Source organism: Trichechus manatus, unplaced genomic scaffold (genome assembly GCF_000243295.1).
Source record: "Trichechus manatus latirostris isolate Lorelei unplaced genomic scaffold, TriManLat1.0 scaffold00015, whole genome shotgun sequence".
In the NCBI taxonomy this organism is placed as follows: domain Eukaryota; kingdom Metazoa; phylum Chordata; class Mammalia; order Sirenia; family Trichechidae; genus Trichechus; species Trichechus manatus.
In genome coordinates, this window is record NW_004443951.1 from 23,431,447 (window position 1) to 23,452,974 (window position 21,528).

Consider the following 21,528-nt stretch of genomic DNA (forward strand, 5'->3'; position numbering starts at 1 on the left):
ACGAAGTATTGTCATCCTTGCTTCTAAGGAGCATTCTGGCTGTACTTCTTCCAAGACAGATTTATTTGTTCTTTTGGCAGTCCATGGTATATTCAATATTCTTCACCAACACCATAATTCAAAGGCATCGATTCCCTTAGGTACTCCTTATTCATTGTCCAGCTTATGCATGCATATGAGGCGATTGAAAATACCATGGCTTGGGTCATGCACACCTTAGTCCTCAAAGTGACATCTTTGCTTTTTAACACTTAAAAGAGGTCTTTTGCAACAGATTTTTTTATTGGTAGACTTGTGAGGATTTTTGTTGAGGTATAATCCATATTAAAGGCTATACTCTTTGATCTTCATCAGTAAGTGCTTCAAGTCCTCTTCACTTTCAGCAAGCAAGGTTGTATCATCTGCATATCTCAGGTTGTTAATGAATCTTCCACCAATCCTGATGCCACTTTGAGGACTAAGCAAAAATGTTACCTTGAGGACTAAGGTGTGCCTGACCCAAGCCATGATATTTTCAATCACCTCATATGCATGCAAAAGCTGGACAATGAATAAGGAAGACCAAAGAAGAATTGACGCCTTTGAATTATGGTGTTGGTGAATATTGAATATGCCATGGATTGCAAGAAGAACAAACAAGTCTGTCTGGAAGAAGTATAGCCACAGTGCTCCTTGGAAGCGAGGATGGCTAGACTTCATCTCATGTACTTTGGACATGTTATCAGGAGGGACCAGACTCTGGAGAAGGACATCAAGCTTGGTAAGGTACAAGGTCAGCCAAAAAAGAGGAAGACCTTCAAAGAGATGGACTGACACAGTGTCTGCAACAATGTGATCAAACATAGCAATGATAGTGAGGATTGCACAGGACCAGGCAGTGTTTCGTTCTGTTGTACACAGGGTGGCTATGAGTTGGAACCAATTCCAAGGGACTTAACAACATCATCATCAACATGTTGCTTATTCAACCAGTTGTGAAGATTTTTGTTTCCTTTATGTTGAGCTATAATCCATACTGAAGGCTGTGGTCTTTGATCTTCATCAGTAAGTGCTTCAAGTCCTCTGCTTTCAGCCAGTAACATTGTATCATCTGCATATCGCAATTTGTTTGTGAGTCTTCCACTAATCCCGATGCCATGTTCTTCTTCATATAGTCCAGCTCCTCAGATTATTTGCTCAAAACACAAACTGGATAAATATAGTGAAAGGATACAACCCTGATGCATATCTTTGCTGGTTTTAAGCCATGCACCATCCCCTAGTTCTATTCAAATGACTGTCTCGTCTATGTACAGGTTCTGCATAAGCACAGTTAAGTGTTCTGGAATTCCTATTCTTCACAATGTTATCCATAATTTGTTATGATCCACAGAGTCAAATGCCTTTGCATAGTCAATAAAATACAGGTAAACATCTTTCTGGTGTTCTCTGCTTTCATCCAAGATCTATCTGACATCAGCAATGATATCCCTCATTCCACGTCCTTCTCTGAATCCAGCTTGAATTTCTGGCAGTTCCCTATTCAACGTACTGCCACAACCATTTTTGAATTATCTTTAGCAAAATTTTACTTGTGTGTGATATTGATATTGTTTGATAATTTCCGCATTCTGTTGGATCACCTTTCTTTGCAATAGGCACAAATATGGATCTCTTCCAATGGATTGGCCAGGTAGCTGTCTTCCAAATTTCTTGGCATGGAAGAGTGAGCACCTACATCTATTTGTTGAACACCTCAGACGGTATTCTGTCAATTCCTGGAGCCTTGTTTTTCACCAATGCCTTCAGTGAAGCTTGAAATTCTTCCTTCAATACCACTGGTTCTTGATCACATGGTACCTCCTGAAATGGCTGAATGTCAACCAATTCTTTTTGGTACACTGACTCTGTGTATTCTTTCCATGCTTCCTGCATCATTCAATATTTTGCCCATAGAGTCCTTCAATATTGCAACTCGAGGCTTGCATTTTTCCTTCAGTTCTTTCAGCTTCAGAAATGCTAAGTGTGTTCTTCCTTTTTAGTTTTCGAACTCCAGGTCTTTGCACATTTCATTATAATACTTTACTTTGTCTTCTCGAGCTACCCTTTCAAATATCCTGTTCAGCTCTTTCACTTCATCATTTCTTCCATTTGCTTTAGCTACTGTATGTTCAAGAACAACTTTTAGAGTCTCTTCAGACCCATTTTGGTCTTTTCTTTCTTTCCTGTATTTTTAATGACCTTTTGCTTTCTTCATGTATGATGTCTTTGATGGCATCCCACTACTCATCTGGTCTTTGGTCATTAGGGTTCAATGCATCAAATCTATTCTTGAGATTGTCTCCAAATTCAGGTGGGATACACTCAAGGTCATATTTTGGTTCTTGTGGAATTGTTTTAATTTTTTTCAGTTTCAACATGAACTTGCATATGAACAATTGATGGTCTGTTCCGCAGTTGGCCTCTGGCCTTGTTCTGACTGATGATATTGAACTTTTCCATTGTCTCTTTCCAGAGATGTTGTTGATTTGATTCCTGTGATTTCCATCCGGTGAGGTCCACATGTATAGCTGCCCTTTATGTTGTTGAAAAAAAGGTATTTACAATGAATAAATCACTGGTCTTGTAAAATTATATCATGCGATCTCCAGTGTTATTAATATTACCAAGGCTATATTTTCCAAACTGTTCCTTTTTCTTTGTTTCCAACTTCCACATTCCAATCACCAGTAATTATCAATGCATCTTGATTGAATGTTTTGATAAATTGCAGACTGCAGAAATTGGTAAAAAATCTTCAATTTTCTCATCTTTGGCATTACTGGTGTGTAAATTGGAATAACTGTCACATTAACTGGTCTTCCTTGTAGGCATATGGATATTACCCTATCACCTACAGCGTTGTCCTTCAGTATAGATCTTGAGATGTTCTTTTTGACAATGAATGTAATGCCATTTCTCTTCCATTTGTCGTTCCCGACATAGTAGACCATATGATTGTCTAATTCAAAATGGCCAATACCAGTCCATTTCAGCTCACTAATGCCTAGGATATTGATCTTTATGTGTTCCATTTCATTTCTGACGACTTCCAATTTTCCTAGATTCATACTTTGTACATTCCATGTTCCAATTATTAATGGATATTAGCAGCTGATTCTTCTCATTTTCAGTCATGCCACATCAGCACATGAAGGTCCTGAAAGCTTGACTCCACCCATGTCATTAAGGTCTACTCTACTTTGAGGAGGCAGCTCTTCCCCAGTCATATTTTGAGTGCCTTCCAACCTGAGGAGTTCATCTTCTGGCACTATATCAATGTTCCACTGTTATTCATAAGGTTTTTACTGGCCAATTTTTTCAGTAGACTGCTAGGTCCTTCTTCTGAAATCTGTCCCCCATGGGTGACCCTGCTGGTATTTGAAATACCAGTGGTATAGCTTCCAGCGTCACAGCAACACACAAGCCACCACAGTACAACACACTGACAGATGCTAAGACAGGCATATTGTCTTATTTTTAAAATGTACTATCTTCTCTTATCTATCTGAGAATTTTATGGTGTTTCCTTGGTTCCTTTATACCTTTGTTTTAACTGTTTTTTTCTTGTTGGAGGCTGGCCATTCCTATTAAGAGTAAGTCTTAAAAAGTTGATTCGAAGCTCTTTATACATGCACATAATCATAGGGTAATTTTCAATGGTAACTCCAAATGCCTTTGGGGCAATTAATTTCTCCAGACAATCTTCTAAACTCCTGCCTCTTGGTTAAAACCTAGCTGCTGGCATTGGAGTGTCTATGTGTATTTCACTTAATCTCCATTTTCCATCTGGGCCCTCATCTCCACAATCTTAATACATGGTATCCTTAAGCTTCTCCAGACAAGATGCCTTCTGTCTCTTACAGAACAGTCCATGGCCCCTAGATTTGTGGGGCAAGGATAATAGCTACTCCCAACCCCTTGCTTTCAGCTCCCTCTGCAGCCCCATCTTCCCTGGTGCTTGGCAACTCAAGTTCCCGAGATCTTCAGGGCTCTACAGGGAGAAATCCCTTTGTTCTTGATGGTACCTCCTTTTGCAGGCATGTCAAGGTCATCTTTCCCTGTTCCGCCATAGCATTTACCATTCCTCTATCCTGTTTCTGCCTTTGTAGATAGCGGGTGGGACTGCAGGCTTTTCCTAATTACATTGAGGATGATGTTTATCTGTGTTCTTGTTTTTCTTGTTATTGAGGGGTAAATTTCAAGAGACGAGGGACAGTAATGTCTTTCTTCACCGTCTTAAAACCACAAGTCTACATTATCTTTTAATCCTCATCTATTAATATTGCCATTAGTAGAACTGAGGTTCACAGTAGTTAAGTTCTTTGCCCAAGGTCAGAGTTGGAAAGTGGATAAGAACCCAGGTTTGGCCAAGGGCAAAACCCATGCTCTTTCTCTTACTCTCCTGCCTCCCAACACTCTGAGGTCAAGGGAGTGTGGCAAACTATAGTCCAACCTGGGTCAATACCTGGAAGTATGATTTGAGGAAGTCCTTGGGAAGGATAAAGGCTCCTGCCTTTGTGAAAACTTCCAGGTAACCAGTGTTTCTCAAAGTCAATGGAGAATCTGGGCTGTTAATGAAGGATATCAAGAAGAAACAAAAAATACTGGGTCCAGCCTAGGGAAAAGAGACTGTAGAGACAGGGAGAATCTCTAGACTTAGACCATAGAATCAGGGAGAAGGTTTAAGTCCTAAGAGAACGTAGGAGAGAAATTGGTTTCCAGGGACCAAGAAAGGCAGGTTAGTCCAATGGTGTCAGAATGTGCAGGCAAGAAAAATGCTCTTGTGAGCACTGAGCTTAAGGCCATCCTGAGACACTGACGACTTCCAGATCCCCAGCCTCTCATTGCTCTCAGGGTTAGGGCTCCTAATGTTCTCCAGGCCTGGCTCTCACTAGCGTAAGCCAGGGTGAGGTTGTGCTTCCAGGTGACTAATGGGTTTGGTAATAGAGCAGGTTAGAGCTAACAACATTGGCCCATCCCCTATGTGCACAGTTCATTTTTTAAGACTCCAAAATAGGTCTTTACATTTACCCTCTGTGTAATTTCATCTTGTTAGATTTTGCCAAAGGATGGCAAATGGGTTTCATTTCATAGACCAACTCCGATCAGTGACGGGTGCCTGGAGCACCATCTGGAGAATGATTCTGTGACTTTGTCCAGGTTCAGGGGAAAAGAATACCACAGTTGATTAGTGATGCCTGCCACAGGTGCAAGACAGGAGAGTTAAAGTACCTGTGCCATCACCAATTCAATCCACTGTTTTAGAGTCTATCTTCCCAGCCTTGTGTCCTCCGTAAGTGTGATCAGGTTGCTCTTATCCAAGACACTGATAAAAGTTTTGAACAAGATAGGTCCAAAAGTTAGTCTTTGAGACTAACTTCTAAATTGGCATTGATGTACATACACTTTTTGGATATAGTCTTTTACATTTAGACTTAGTTTTGAATTTTTTCCAGTCCACATTTTTCCACCTCGTATACAAGAGAGACCTCCACCTGGGGCGGGACAGAGGGGCATGCACTCATTTTATGCCCATTCTTGATATGCATAAACTGAAGTGTTCAGCAGTAAATGGATCACAGAGCAAAAAGAGATAAACCCTCATTTTGTAATCCCTGTGGCCTCATAATTAGATTGCAACACTCTGAGGACTCTAGCCCGTGGTTTCTCTTCATGTCCTGAGTAAATGTTGAGTCTCATGGGGAAAACGGGCAGTGAAGATTACGCAGAACACAGCAAAAATAAACAGGCACACCCCATTTAATGTAGCTCATACTTTTATCATAAAATACAAACTTTCTAAATTAAATGTCTTACTTCTATGTTACCAACAACAACAGAAACAAAAATCACTCATGTTAGCTAAATACAGGTACGTGTGTGGTTGAGCAAGTTGAGTATGAAGATGAAGGGTGTGTATGCGTGGTTGGTGCTGTATGTACGGGGGAGTGTGTGTAAGTGTTGGTCAACAGATGAGTCTGGTCTTGCTGTTTTCTGTCAGTGACCTGGTCGGAACCTTGGCTTTCCAAACTTCATACCAAGCTGAGGCAGACTCCAGAATTCCAGAGCCCTTAGCCCTTGGGTCAGGGCTAAGGAGGGAGAAGAAAAGGAAATCTAAAAATTTATGCCATTACCACCAGAGGAAAAATAGGGGCTGTTCATCAGCGGCCCACCAGACGTTGAGCTGAACCTGGAAGAGAGAGAGTATGAATACTCTGATGAAATCCCTGATGCTATCAGTGATATTAGAGAAAACGATATATTAATTTTTGTGGCTGCCAAAGACTATGAAGATCATGACAGGCTTGGAGGCTAAAAGCTTTAGCATAGTAAAAAAGCTTTGGCTCTGGGAAAATAAAATATTAAAATGATATGATTAGAAGACAATAAAGAGCTTCTTCTGTCACTTACCTTAAATAGGGAAACCCCTGATGGTCTATAAGGAACATTTCTATGGGGCCTGCGCTCTCGCCATGACCATGACCACAGGGTAGGGGGCTCCTCTGGGTCCCCTTTCCTGAGTGCCTGTACTCTCCCTACCTGTTGTAGAGGACCAGGTGTGTTCCTCAGACATTCCACAACATCAGAGAACAGGGCCAGGCCCCAGCATTGACCTTGGAGTTTGGACAATCCTGGGGTGCGTTCTCTCCTTATCAGCACCAAGTGAAATCAGGCACTTCATTTCTACTCCAGTCCAAGACGTGAGCACTGAGGCATCACTGAGAGACCTGGGTCTTTGCTAGACCTTCAGGGAAGGAAGTGCTGGGAAGACTTGAGCCTCAGCCTCTAAGAACAGAAGCACACATAGTTCTACTTTTTCTCCCTGGTACACTCTTATTCATTCTGTAAAATAGAGTTCAAAAGCCATCTCTTCTGTGAAGCCCTCCCTGACCTCTCCTGATGGAACTGGTTGCTCTCGCTTCTGGGTTCCCATTGCAATTTCTTTACCCATCTGCTAGGGTACTTTGAATGAATGGGAACAAAGCTCCATACAAATTGCAGCAGAGCAAATAGCTAGATTTAGTCTAATCCAGGGATTCTCAATCACTTTTCAGTTGGGTAGATGCATATTACAGAAGATATTCATGTTTGTGGCATCCCCCCATGAACTGATAATATCAAAAAAAAAAAAAAAAGGAGGGGTGATGGAGCAAAAGCAATGAAAGCAAACCACCACATAAATTTATAGTGTCTTAGCTGTCAACAGTATCTGTCTCTTGCTGTGAGCTTCCATGGACAAGCTAGGCTTTGGATTATGTCTGATTCCCTTCTCACTAAAATAATCTCCGGGACAGTAATGACATTGTCTGGATGGTTCACTGTTTTACACGCAGCACACAGGTGAGGTAAAACCAAACTAGTTGCTGTCGAGTTGACTCAGATTCATGGCAACCCCCACGTATGTTGGAGTAGAACTGTGCTCCATAGGGTTTTCAGTGGCTGATTTTTTGGAAATAGATCACCAGGCCTTTCTTCCGAGGTGTCCCTGGGTGGACCCGAACCTCCTATCTTTTGGTTAGCAGACCAGCGGCACAAGGTAGATGCCTAATAAACAATTAATTAATGTCGGCAGTAACTCCGCCTCTTTTTCTCTTTCAAAAATCATACTGGAACCTAAATGATTGAAAGTGATGTTATTACAGGAATCCCTTGGATCCTACTCTGATGTATAAAATAAAGGCCAAGACTCATGCTTCAGCATTTAACAACTATCAGTAACAAATTACTATGACATACTTCATATCTGATTGCTACACCCCATATATCTACGGGCTCCAGGTTGAGAACTTCTGATCAAATCAACTGCCAAGGACATGGTCTAGACAGATGTGCGCTAGAGGGCCAGGAAGAGGGGCAATCTGTGTGGACTGGAATTATCATGGAAAGCTTCTTGGAGGAAGAGGAAGAAAAAATTGAGCTGCCCCATAAGTATGGTGGCTATACCTCCTGGTTTGCCTAGGACAATCCCTATGCTGCTATTTCCAGTACAATAATTATTAGTGCCTCTTTTAACTCTCTAAATTATTATTGCTTAGAAGATAAATAGCCTGGTTATCTTATCCTGAAAAATACGTGTAGTTTGACTCGGCAAAGGGAAGGCAGGGCCCTCTTCCTTCTTCCCTGAGATCACGGAGGCCACCTGCTCCTTCTACTCCCACTTGATACAGTTTAGCTTCTTAATTAAACCTCATTTTTTCCTGATCCAGAGGAAGAGCTGACTCTTCTTATCTCCCAGACTTAACTATCCACTGAGGCCCATGTATCCTCTCCCGTCCAGGGCAGCCTCTCCTAGGCCTTGTTCCATCTAGCACCACTGGTAACCCCCCAATACACCACTGTGCTCAATGCTCCCTGCACTCCACCCTATAGTGCCTGGGTTTCTTCTCATCTCTTACCCATATCTTCCTTGCTCCTCCAGGAAGCACTTTTCTTCTTTTGGCTTCCTACACCCTACACTTTCCAATTTTCTCTCCCACCCCACTAGTTATTCCTTCTCAGCTCTTTTGCTGGTTTCTCCATAACCACACCCTGCAATCTCTTAATGTTGGAAGCCCCAGGGCTCAGTCCTTGGGCCTTTTCTCTTCTCTATATACATTCACTCCCTGGGCAATCTCATCTAATCCTATGGCTTTAAATATCACCTATCTGCTAATGGATTCCATATTCATATTACCAGCCCAACCTCTCCCCTGAGTCCCAAAATTGTATATCCACCTGCCTATCAACAGCCTCACTCATATATCTAAACAGCATCTCAAATTACACAAGTTCAAAACTGAAAACTCATGATACACAGCTTTTTCCTCTAGTCATCCTGATCTTAGTATTTCGGTATTACCATTCACCTAGTTGCTCAAGTAAAAAAACCTAAGAATCATGCCTGACTCCTCTCTTTTTCTCATCCTACTTCCACTCTATCATCAAGTCCCGGCAATTTTACCAAGAACATCTCCAATCTTTTCACTTGTCTCCTTCCCCATGGTCACCGCCCCAGTCTAAGCCACCATCTCTTGCTTGGACAACTATAAAGGCTCCCTAACCTGCTGTCTTGCACCCATTCTTACCCCTATAGTCCATTCTTCACACATTACCCAGGGTGATCTTTTTAAAGTAGAAAACCAGAATCACCACCGTCTGTCAGGTTGTCACACTGTGGTAGCTTGAGAGTTGCTATGATGTTGGAAGCTATGCCACTGGTATTTCAAATACCAGCAGAGTCACCCATGGTGGTAGGTTTCAGCGGAGCTTCTAGACTAAGACAGACTAGGAAGAAAGGCCTGGTGATAGACGTCCAAAAATTGGCCAATGAAAACCCTATGGATTACACAGAATGTTGTCCGATATAGTGCTGGAAGATGAGCCTACTAGGTTGGAAGGCACCCGAAATACACAGTGGCTACAACAATGGATGCAAGCATACCAACAATCGTGAAGATGGTGGAGGAGCATGCAACATTTCATTCTGTTGTAAGTAAGGTCACCATGAGTCAGAGACACTCAACCGCAACTAACAACAACAACTTGCTCTCCTGCATCAACTCTTATCCCCATAGTTCATGCTTCACACATTGGCCAAAGTGATCTTGTTTAAGTAGAAAACCAGATCATGGCCTTATCAGTTCAAAAGCCTTAACAGCTTCCCACTGCTTTTAAAATGGAGCCCTGGTGGTGAAGTGGTTAAAGTGATCAAGTACTAACCAAAAGGTTGGTGGTTCGAAACTACCGGCAGCTCAACAGGAGAAAGATGTGGCAATCTCCTTCCGTAGAGATTCGCAGCCTCAGAAACCCTATGGGGTCGCTATGAGTCAGAATTGACTCAATGGCCGCGGATTTTTTTGGTTAGTAGGCTCTTAACATAAAACTCCAACTCCTTGCCATGCCTACCAGGCCCTATCTAGTCCCTCCCTGGCTACCTCTCTGATTTCAATTCCATCCACTATCTTCCCATCACTCTTTGTGCTCCAGCTAGCTGATTCCATCTTGAGGCCTTTGTACGTTCTATTCCTTCTGCCCCTACATGTGCATGGCTCATTCTCTCATTTCATTTAGAGCTTGGCTCAAAAGACATTTCTTCTTTCTCTCTCCTCTTACCTCGCTAAACTTTCCTTCAGAGCACTTGGTGGTGTTCATTTACTTCTTTATTGTTTATCTCCCCCCTAGAATGTAGGCTCCTTGAGGGAGGAAAAACTTTATCTGTCTTGCTCACCCCATTATCCCCAATGCCTAAAACAGTGCCGGGCATATAGAAGGTGCTCAATAGATAGTTTTTTAATGAATGAATCATCTCTTTTGGGGACACACACCTCCACTCCTTGCCTCTCTGTACTGACTTCACTTTCCTCATCTCCACAGCCTCTCAGGGGAGATGATCACTGCTCTCCCTCGTCTGTGCTGCTCCATCTCCACTCTCCCCACACTCTGCTGCACTTCTCACACTGCCCCTTCCTCATTCTCCCGCTCACTCTTCTTCCTCTCCCTGCCCTCTCGGCAGACATCCCCAGAGGCCAGGTCCCAATCCTCTGCTCCTAATCTGCATTTCTCTTCCCTTGAGCCCAGAGTCACACCATGGAACACAGGAAGTCTGCAGACCAACTGGTAGTTTGTCTTGATCCCTCTACCCTCCTTCCCTCTGCGTCTCATCTACTCTTACCTACAAGGAGGTGATAAGCGCTCATAAACCAAAAAACAAACCCACTGCCGTGGAGTCGATTCCGGCTCATAGTGACCCTATGTAAGTAAGCACTCATACAGCCCCCTAAAGTCACCTCCAGACCACTCCCTCTCTGTCTCCTGCTTCTCTTCCCTCCAGTCAATTCACTCTGACGTATGAATCTTCATTGGATCCCCAGGCACAGCAGTCAAAGGCCTTTGGTAATCCTATCTCAATCTCCCTTTTCTAATCTTATTTTTTCACCTTTTTCAGCGACAAGTCTAATACTTCAACTAGGGAGGGAGGGAAGAAGAAAAGAAGGGAGAAAGAAAGGAAGGAAAGATGGAAGGAAGAAAGAAAGGAAGGAAGGAGGAAGGAAGGTGGGAAGAAAGGAATAACTAGAGACCAAAGGGGTTGTGAGTTTCACGTTCAAATAACACTATTGACCACCCTCTTGAAGATTCTCAGTACACACCCTAGGAAATTAAATGATCTGAGAATTTCAACAGTTAAGAAATCTATTTACCGTTGTTTCACACAGCTTTTCCCAAACATATCTGATTACAGAAATCTCTTTCTAGCGTGCAACCCTTTTAACAAGACATTTTGGGAAAGACTGATTGAAAGGGAGAGTTTGGGGAATGAAGGTCTGTGACTGGGAGTCGGGCGGGGGGGCTTGGCCCTGATTCTATACACTGAGCTCCTGCTGGGCACACATTCTCAGGGTGTGCCTGGGAGACTTGATTCCCAGGAATGACACAGCACTGCCTCTTGGAGCTATTAGTTGAAGATTTGGTGGGTGGGGATGAGCAGCTATTTATTGTTTTACTAAAACAAGCATGGATTTACTACTGAACAGCATGCAAAATCTGGGTGGAATTGTCAGCTGAAAGGTTGCATTTGTGCTGGCTATTTGCTGCTGAGCCCTCAGACCCTCCTAGAGCGAATGAGTCCCTGTTCTCTGCTGTTTAGGGGATTTGGGTGGAAAAGTGTGAGCAGCCCTGATAAGCAGTCGAAGGCCCTTCCACAGGGCCTGTCATGAAGTCAATGGGATGTTCAGGATATTACCCTGGCATGGAGCTCAGGGTGCGGTAAATGAGGAGACAGCTGGAAGAAGATTATCTGGCCATGTCCTGTTGCAAACCAAGCAAATGGGTAAAGGCAAAACATCGAGCTCCACTACTGCCCCTCATATGGCGTAGTGTGGCCGTTCGATAACGGCTGTGCACTTGCATTTCTGCAACCAAACTGTAGGGCCCAGCCCTGAACTGGACATACAAAGGGGGCCCACAAAGGCTCCATACTCTGCTCACCTCCATACAAGGCCCCTCCCAGGATTCACAGGCACAGGACCCTCTCCTCCCCAAGCCATGGAACACGCGTATCAAGAAAGCACTGATAAAGCCCACTGCACTACCCTCTCCTTTCTGGCAGTTTTCTGGGTACAGGCTGGACTTCCAGTACAGGCTGAAGACTCACCCATATGCCTGGGGGAAGAGGTACTGTGGCCCATCTCCTGCCATGGGAGAAGGGTCCCGGGGGTTGGTGGACAGCTTTGGAGGAGTCCTCTGAGGGTACGGATAGTTGGGCTGGACGAAGGGGACATAGCTCAGCAGAGGTGTGTAGGAAGATCGGAAAATCTGCTGTCCCATCTGCTGTGGGTTGTACGGCGTCACCTGCAGGTCAGAGGGAGAAAGGAGCTGGGTTCAGTGAAGCCCTCTGCTTCTAAATACCGCCATTCCCCAGCCCTAACACTAGCCCTGACCCCTACACTTCAGCCCCTGTGCCTCCAGTCACTGTAGGGTACAGAGAAGGTAGCATGTTAGAATGGAAAAAGCACAGGGTACAGCTTCTGGATATAAGCCTAGTGATTTACTGAATTTTTCTGAGCCTCAGGTTCCTCATCTGTAAAATCGGCAAATACTATCTGTAAGCTGTGTGAGAAATGAGTGAGTTGATATGAGTAAAGAGACTGGCATATAATAAATAGCAAATAAATATTATTTCTATCCTCATACTTTACCTTTCCCTCTGCCAATAACCACCTAAAAGTCCCTTGTTCATTTTTAAGGCTTTTACCATCTCCAAAAAGCGGGGAAACACTGGCTTCTATCTCAGGATCTCAACAGAGTCCAAGTCCAAGAAAGTGCTGTCTAAAGGAAATTCCTGAGATGGTGAAGTGTTCTATATCTGCGCTGCCCAATACAATAGCCATTAGCCACATGTGGCTCGTGAGCACTCAAAATGTGGCAAGTGTGACTGAGGAACTGAATTTTTAGTTTTACTGAATTTTAATGAAAGAATTTTAATTTAATTTGAATAGCCACACGGGGCTAGTGGCTACTGTATTAGACAAGGTGAATCTAGGAGAAAGGGCAAAAAGCTGCAATGGAGTTCAGCTCAAACCCTAGAGAAATACAGGAACTCAGTGGTGTTTCTGAGATAAGCTGGCTCAGATTCCCACCAGGAACTGGGACTCCCACTATCATACCCCTACAAGGCAGGAACCTAATTTGTCTTATTTTCTGACATATCCCAGCCTTGGGACAGTGCCTGGCACACAGTAGCTGCTCAATAAACATACATTAAATGAATGAATGCAAGCTAAGAAAAGAAAGGAAGGGAATGAAGGAAAGAAGGAAGGGAGGGAGGGAGGAAAGAAAGGAGGAAGGGAGGGAGGGAGAGGGAAAGGGAGAAGGAAGGACTAGACCACTAAGTATCTGCTTGCACACCTAAACTGATGGAGAACTCATTACCTCATGAGTGTTGTATTATGCTATTGGTAGCTCCAAGCATCAGAAATTCCTTCCTCATATGGAGCAGAAATCTATCCTCCCACGTTGGGAGGAGTTTCAATCAAAACTGAAGAAGCTTCTGGATTCCCACTTTAATAGCAAGAGTCTGGGGTCAAAGCTGTTCAAGGATTAAGCACTCCAACAGCCCTCTTTTACCCCCTAATAAAAAAAAAATTAACAAAGGCTAGCATTTATTGATTGCTTACGGTGTGCCAGGCCCTTGCTCTCATTTAAACACCAAACAGCCCTGTGAGGTAAGACTATTATTATTCCCATTTTACAGATGAGGAAACTGAGGTTCAGAGAAGTTAAGTAACTTGCTTATTAAGGGTTTCAAGTGTCCTTGCTGTGATTGGAACCCTCACTGTGTGAACCCGGAGCCTGTGCCCAGCACCTCTGGGCTGTGCACCCTCTGGAAGCCTGCACGCCCCTCTGGTCCTTTCCACATTTTAACTCGTGGAGATGTAGGGCCTGGTAATGCTGGACATGGACACCCCACCCTCAAGATTACAAGCTAAAACTTGAACATGCCACGAGCTCACTGAGAGATCCAGGAAGGCCCTCCCAGGACAGACACCTGTGGGTCAGTGTGGCAGGCAGATTCTGCTCATGGGAATTACCCCTGGTCTTCACGGTTGTGGGAAGGGTATGAACTTGGGAGGAAACTAATATGTAAGAGCAGATGTGGGTCCTAGAGCTTACAGAAGCTTTGTTCAAAAATATACCCTTAACTCCATGTAACTGACAAAAACCATAAAACAGAGCTTTGTATACTTATCTGGAACCATTTCCAAGATATACTCTTCACTGACAAAAGCAATGCATGGAACAGTGTGCCCAGAATGCCACCGTTTGTACAAAATTGTTTCTAAAATAGATATCACAGGAAGGATACCTAAGAAACCAATACAGTGATTGCCTCTAAGTTTTTTCTGTTTGTTTGCTTTCTTAACAAGTGCTTATATTACTTTTTCAAATATACGCACACACATATAATTGCCTCAGAGTATTTTCTTTAGAACCAGATGGACAGTATCCTGTTCATGGTGTAGAGGTGAAGTAGCCGAGATTCTGTGAGCCAGGCTGTCTCTCATCTTTACTTCCTCTCAGGATGCAAAGGGCTCCTACTGCTGAAACGCAGTCCTCGCCCAGGTGATGAAGTAACCTACACTTATAGGCCCATCCCTACTCTCAGAGGCCAACAGGAACACTCTAACCTCTTTCAGATCAAGGTGCAATTTGCAGAGAAAGGGTGAGGCTCCCCGGGGAGAGACGAGGGGCCGAGGAGTCTGTGAGGTTGAGTGTGTGTGTGTCTGGCCAAGCGTGTGTGGGAGTGCAGGCTGGTCCACGGAGGTAGTAAACTGGTCTTTGATACCCTTTATACCCCATTCTAAACTCCCTTCTCCCCATCCCAGGATAACCAATATCTCTGAATGGGCTTCTGTTGTGTGTGCACGTGCACCTTGAGAGGATGCGTGTAGCTGTATGTTTATTCGTATCTGTCTGTGCGCGCGAATTTGTATTTTTGTCTCTGCAGCTTTATTTTTATCCTGTATTTTTCTGCGTCTGTATATTGTTGTTGCTGTTAGCTGCAGTCGAGTTGGCCTCTAACTCATGACGACTCCATGCACAACGGAACGAAATGCTGCTCAGTCCTGTGCCATCCTCATGATCGGTTGAAGATTGGACTGTTGTGATCCATAGGCTTTTCAATGGCTGATTTTCGGAAGTAGATCAGGCCTTTCTTTCTAGTCCTTATTAGTCTGGAGGCTCTGCTGAAACCTGTTCAGCATCACAGCAACACACAAGCCTCTACCGACAGATGGGGGGTGGCTGTGCAGGAGATGCATTGGCTGAGAATCGAACCTAGATCTCCCACATGGAAGGTGAGAATTCTACCACCAAACCATGCATACAAAAGGTAGAAAAGCATAGTATTTGGGAGCATGGCCTGAAGCCAGGTTGCCTGAGGTCAAACCCTGATTCTGCCATTGTGCTCTTGTCCAGTAGATATTCATCTTCTTCGCACCTTGAGAGTAGGGTTGCCAGATTTAGCAAATGAAAATGCAAGACAACAGTTAAATTCAAATTTCAGATAGACAAATTAATTTTTTTAGTATAAGTGTGTCCCATGCAATATTTGGGACATACTTACGCTAAAAATGTATTCATTGTATTTGAGGTGTATTTAAGAAGCATTGCACATTTTTGCTTCCCCCTCTGTGCTCCTGCCATCCACCATGCAAGAAGAGCTGCTATGCCTTCAGCCTGGGCCCTGGAAGGAGAGACATGAGGAGCAGGCCTGAACTCAACTCACAGCCTAGCCCAGCTGAACCAGAGTGACCTGCAGTCAACATGTCTATATCTGTGAATGGGAAATCAGTGTTCACTGTTGAAAGTTCCTGAAATGTTGAGGTCGTTTGCTGCCACAACAAAAGCTAACTTATATGTTAACTTTATGACCTTGGCAAGTTACTTAATCTCTCTGTGCTCAGTTTCCTCATCTGTTACTGATATCATAGAGCAACTGAGAGGGTTAAGTCAGTAAATGCAGGTAAAAGCCTTAGAGAGGTTCTTGGAACACAGTACGGGCCCTGTAAGTGCTGGTTCTTTGTTATTATCACATGGGGATGTTGGCTCTTGTCCTCACATGCGTGATGGTATGTATGTCCATACTCTGGGGTCAAAGGTGGGGAAGAAAATATGGCTGGTGACCAGCTAGACAAAGATGAGGGGGCCAATGTCCCCTGACACAAACGCCTGCACGGAGCTGAGACTGAGGTGGGGAGGTCACTGACTCACCTGTCTGGAGTAGCACCCCAGCTGAGGGTGCAGGGCCTGCTGGTAGGGCATCCTGGCGGCTCTCTGTGGGTACAGGCCCTGGGGAGAGAAGGGAGGAGCTCAGCACTGGGGGCAAAGGGCTCCCAGCCACGCAGCAGCCACTTCCCAGTTCAGCTTCTGATTCACACGTCTAGACCATCAGACAGGGCCTGTCTGTTCCATCCTGCTGCTGGCCTGACCCACAGCTGCCCAAGGCTGGCTGGAATCAAGCTGAGGGGAACACACCTCACGCAGCCAAGAAAGCTCCTCTTCAGCGGGACTCACAGTCTTTTTGGCAGGACCTTCAGGAGCCTGACTGCCTCCTGAATCCCAGATTAGTCCCTTAGTGGCTGTGTGACCTTGGACAAGTCACTTCACCTCTCTGAGCCTTTTTTCCCTTATCTGTAAAATTATGTGGGCTCAAGACCGTGAAGCTTGTGAAGGTAGCCAAGTTGTCTTTGTTGCGGTCTACACAACTTTCCTAAGTTCCTTTCTCCAAGTCCTATTTCTGCCCTAAGACTCAAGATGTCCATGAAAGTCTCTGTGCGTGCGTGTGTGTGTGTGTGTGTGTGTGTGTGTGTGTGTGTGTTTGTCTGCATCTGTGTTTATTTAAGTAACTCTGTGTGTGTACTGGCATCTGTGTCTATGCAGCTGTGTTTCTGTGTACAAAGGTGCAACTGTGCACCCAAGTGTATTAGTGTGGGTTTCTGCTGCTGTGTGCTCGTGTGTACACCTGTGTCTGTGCCCTATGGAGAGGGCTGGTGCGAGAATAAATGAGTGAATGCATCTAAAGAGCTGAGAATAGTACATAAAAAAATACAGAGTAAAGACTTGACAATGTTAGGTATTTTAACTATGTTTATCATCTCTCACTGCCCCCTCACTGGAAGAGGCCTTCTGGCAGCTCAGCCAAATGGGAAGTGGAAATTTTATTCACAACTCTGTTCAGGGTGGCCCTGGGGTGCTCTTGTGCACATGCACACACATACACATACACATACAAATGCAGCAGAACAGGGGTGGGGTGGGTCCATCTCAGACTCTGCCTCTACCTGACAATCCAGTTAGCCACTAAGATGTGGCTCAAAGCCCAATGTGCCCTCAGCCCAGGGTGTCTTCCCAGACGACTCCACATCCTGAGATGCTGCCGCTACTCAGTTCTCAGCTGGTGCCAAGTATCAAATTGTTGACAGATGACACTATGCTCTCTCCCAACCCATATAACCAAAACCAAACAAGCTGCCATGGAGTAGATTTCAACTCATGGAGACCCCACGTGTGTCAGAGTAGAACTGTGCTCCATAAGGTTTTCAGTGGTTGTGACTTTTCAGAAGTAGATCTCCTGGCCTTTCTTCCAAGGTGCCTGAGTAGATTCAAACCATCAACCTTTTGGTTAGTAGCTGTCATGGATTGAATTATGTCCCCCCAAAAATGTGTGTATCAGTTTGGCTGGGCCATGATTCCTGGTGTTGTGTGATTTTCCTATATGTTATAAATCCTGCGTCTGTGATGTTAATGAGGAAGGATGGGTGGCAGTTGTGTTAGTAAGGCAGGACTCAATCTATAAGACTGGACTGTGCCCTGAGACAATCTCTTGAGATATAAAAGACAGAAGTGAGCAGAGAGACGGGGGACCTCCTACCACCAAGAAAGCAGTGCCAGGAGCTGAGCGCTTCCTTTGAAGTTGGGGTCCCTGCACAGAGAAGCTCCTAGTCTGGGGGAACAGTGATGAGAAGGCTGACAGAGAGAGAAAGCCTTCCCCTGGAGCTGACGCCCTGAATTTGGACTTTTAGCCTACTTTACTGTGAAGAAGTAAATTTCTCTTTGTTAAAGCCATCCACTTGTGGTATTTCTGTTGTAGCAGCACTAGATGACTAAGACTGTAGCCAAGCACTTGACCAGTTGCACCACCAAAAGACTCCTTCACAGCCCATGGAATCCTTATAAAAGGTTCCTGAATCCCTGATAGGGGGTCCACACAGACGTCTCCGGGTTCTGCTAGACTTGCCATGTTCTAGGTCCTGCTAGTGCGCACCCTTTCAGAGCCCTCTTTGCCCTCTGCTTCCATACACTTGACACTTCAGACATGTCTGTGCTTGGCCCATCTCCCTACTTCTACCAACCCTCCCCTGAAACCAGGACATCTGCTCCCTCTACTCCAAGCCCTGCAGCCCAGGGCAGTCTCACTCACCACTGTGACCACAGCCTGGTCCCCGAGACACCAGCCCCGGCCAGAGAGAGAAGAGAGAAGTCAAGCAGACAGGACTGCCTGTTCTGACCCTCCATTCGAGCTCGAAGGCCACTCAGCAGAGTGCCAGGTTGTCCTCTCTGCCTCATCCCCTCCCATCTGTCCCTTAACCTCCATTGGCACTTAACTCTGCTTTCCAAGGTCAGCTTCCCCGTCCAAAGAACGGCAGCGTCCATCAGCCCATCCTGCTTGTGCCAGGCCTGCCCCTAGATTTGGGGGAAGACAAAAAGCTCCCACCCCTGCTCAGTCTGGGGCAGATTTCCCAAAGAAGAAAATCTTCATATTCAATAGTATGAGCCACACTGCATGACTTTAAGAACACTTCTAGTTGTTAGAACTGCAGTTCCGTAAAATCACAAGCAACAGTAAATAAACATTAATTCTTTGCTCGCAGCCACGGCCTCTTCCCACGCACCCTCCTTCCTTAATTGGGAGCAGGGTTCGTTGATGCCAAGCAGCCCAGGAGCCTTGGAAGTTCCTCATTGTTGGGGACTTTGTGTTGCATATCTCTGCATCCCTCAGAATATGTTGGATCTGGGACCTCGTCTTTATTCACAACACCAAGCAAGGAAGAGACTAGGATAGACTGCTCCTCACTTCTCCATCTCCTCAGCCTCAAGGTCTGTAGAGCAAACTGACAACATTTCCTAGGAAGCTTGTGGCTGAATAATAATAAAAACAACACCTATATCATACATGATATTTTACAAAGTCCTTTCCCACACATTGACTCATTTAATCCTTACAACTGGATCAAGCATAAACAGTTGCTGCTGCCGTAATTATTATTAGCCCATTTTACAAATCTACCACCTGTCTGTTATTTTGTCCTACTGTGGTGGCTTCCATGTTGCTGTGATGCTAGAAGCTATGACACATCAGTATTTTAAATACCAACAAGGTCATCCATGGCAGACAGGTTTTATTTAGCTAAGCTTCCAGACTAAGACAGACTAGGAAGAAAGGCCTGGAGATCTACTTCTGAAAATCAGTCAGTGAAAACCCTATGGATCACCAAAGAAAACCATCTGATATAGTGCTGGAAGATGAGCCCCTAGGTTGGAAGGCACTCAAAATATGCAGTGGCCACAACAATGGACTCAAGCACACTGACAATCATGAAGATGGCACAGGACTGGACGATGTTTTGCTCTGTTGTTATGGGGTAGACATGAGTCAGAGCTGACTCAGGGCAGCCAACAACAACATTTTACAAATGAGAAAACCAAGGCTCAGAGCACTTAACTAACTCACCCGAGGCCACACAGCTTGAAACCAGTAGAATTCTTTTAAACCCATGTTTACCAATTCCAAAACCTGCTTTCTTTCTTGACCAGCTATCCTAAAGCTAAGATGGTGTCCTGAGGTCATGAGAAGCTGGAGAAGGCAACCTATGTTGTCCTTTGCTATTCCCTGGGAGGATCAACTCCTTTTACAGCAGAGTTCAACTGGGTCCATTCAGTGCCTAAAGTGCATCATAGAGCTCAGGGGGCCCTATAAGCCCTTGATCACTCCGCCCAGAGACAGGGAACCTGGGGGTCATCCCTGCAGTGGAAACGCTGGCATAGCTAAATATAGGGCACATTCACGCTCGGAAAATGATAAGTCCAATTCTAACCCACACCGAAAGTCAAGTTAGAAGAAATTAACATTACAAAGAGATATTATTTCCTTTGTATAAAGCCAACCATTGCAAATTAGCTTTACATGGCGAGCTCTGTGACTGTATTTTAGAGTGACTCGGTATATACGAAATGAAATTATACAGTTGTTTCTCTTTCAGAGATGGAGGTTGTTATGGACTGAATTATGTCCCCAGAAAGATGTTAAAGTCCTAACCCCTATATTTGTGAAAGTGAACTTATTTGGAAACTGGGTCTTTGAAGATGTTATCAGTTAACTTCAGGTCATGCTGGAGTATGGTAGGTCCTAATCCAATCCAAAAGAGAAGAGACACAGACAGAAAGACAGAGGAAGGACAGCCATGTGAGGGTGGAGGCAGATGCAGCTGCAAGCCAAGGAACACCAAGGATGCTGGAGCCACCGGAGGCGTGGAACAATTTCTCTCTCAGAGCACTCAGGAGGAATCAACACTGCCAATACCCTGATTTGAACTCCTAGCCTCCAGAATGTGAGACGATAAATTTCGGTTCTTTAAAGGCACTGGTTTGTGGTGTTCTGTCACAGCAGCCCTAGGAAACAGGCACAGAGGTGCACAGTGGCCCACTCCTGGTCTTTGGTTTACTCCTCACTTTCTTCAGACTCTGAGCTTTTTAGTTACCTTTGAACCCCTCTCTGAGCACAATGCTTGGCCTATAGAAAAAAATATTTTTTAATTGCTTAAATGAATGAGTAAATAAATAAAAACGAGTAAATCACTGAGCAGACGAATGAGCAGTGAATGAGAAAACACAAAAATGCACAAGTAGAATAACAGGGAAGGAGTCAGGGATTCAGTGAGTACGGGAACAGGACACTTCTCGAAACACCTAGATAAGGATAACACACTGAAACAGATGCACTTTAATTCCCCCTTAGATCAGGTTTCATTACAACCTCTCACCTTCATGGTGGGACAAGAGGCTTTCTGTCCTGGGGGAGAAAGGGCAGGCAAACAAACAAACAAACAAAAAGGCTTGAAAACAAAACTTTGGGGGAGAAAAAGAGACATTCTGCTAAATTCATTTAGCTCCAGTTTAAGATTCAGGAGCTAAGCCTGATGGACCAGCTCAGAGAGTCTTTACGTGGAGTAGAGAAGATACTCCTTCCATGTAGGACAGCTAAACCCAAAGGCTTGCCATCCAGTTGTAAAGGAGGAAATGATGTAGGGACCTGTCTTAGTTACCTAATGCTGCTGTAATGGAAATACCACAAATGAGTGGCTTTAGGAGAGGCGGGGCAAGATGGCGGTCTAGACAGAAGCACCACGCCGTCCCTCCACAACAAAGATCCGAAAAACTAAGCCAAACAGAGAATCAACAATCCTGAAACCC

At 44.6% G+C, this 21,528-nt stretch overlaps 1 protein-coding gene across 1 annotated transcript in view; it reads right to left on the bottom strand.

Annotated features, from left to right (window-relative positions):
- Nucleotides 1–6,135: 6,135 nt before the first annotated feature.
- Nucleotides 6,136–21,528, bottom strand: part of CUNH1orf94 (chromosome unknown C1orf94 homolog) — a 51,099-nt gene continuing 35,706 nt past the window's right edge. The window contains exons 5-7 of the mRNA XM_004371969.1: nucleotides 16,270–16,347; nucleotides 12,152–12,348; nucleotides 6,136–6,211 (exon numbers count right to left, since the gene is read on the bottom strand). Of these exons, the coding sequence (XP_004372026.1) occupies nucleotides 6,136–6,211; nucleotides 12,152–12,348; nucleotides 16,270–16,347 (351 nt within the window). The remainder of the gene's footprint in view (nucleotides 6,212–12,151; nucleotides 12,349–16,269; nucleotides 16,348–21,528) is intronic.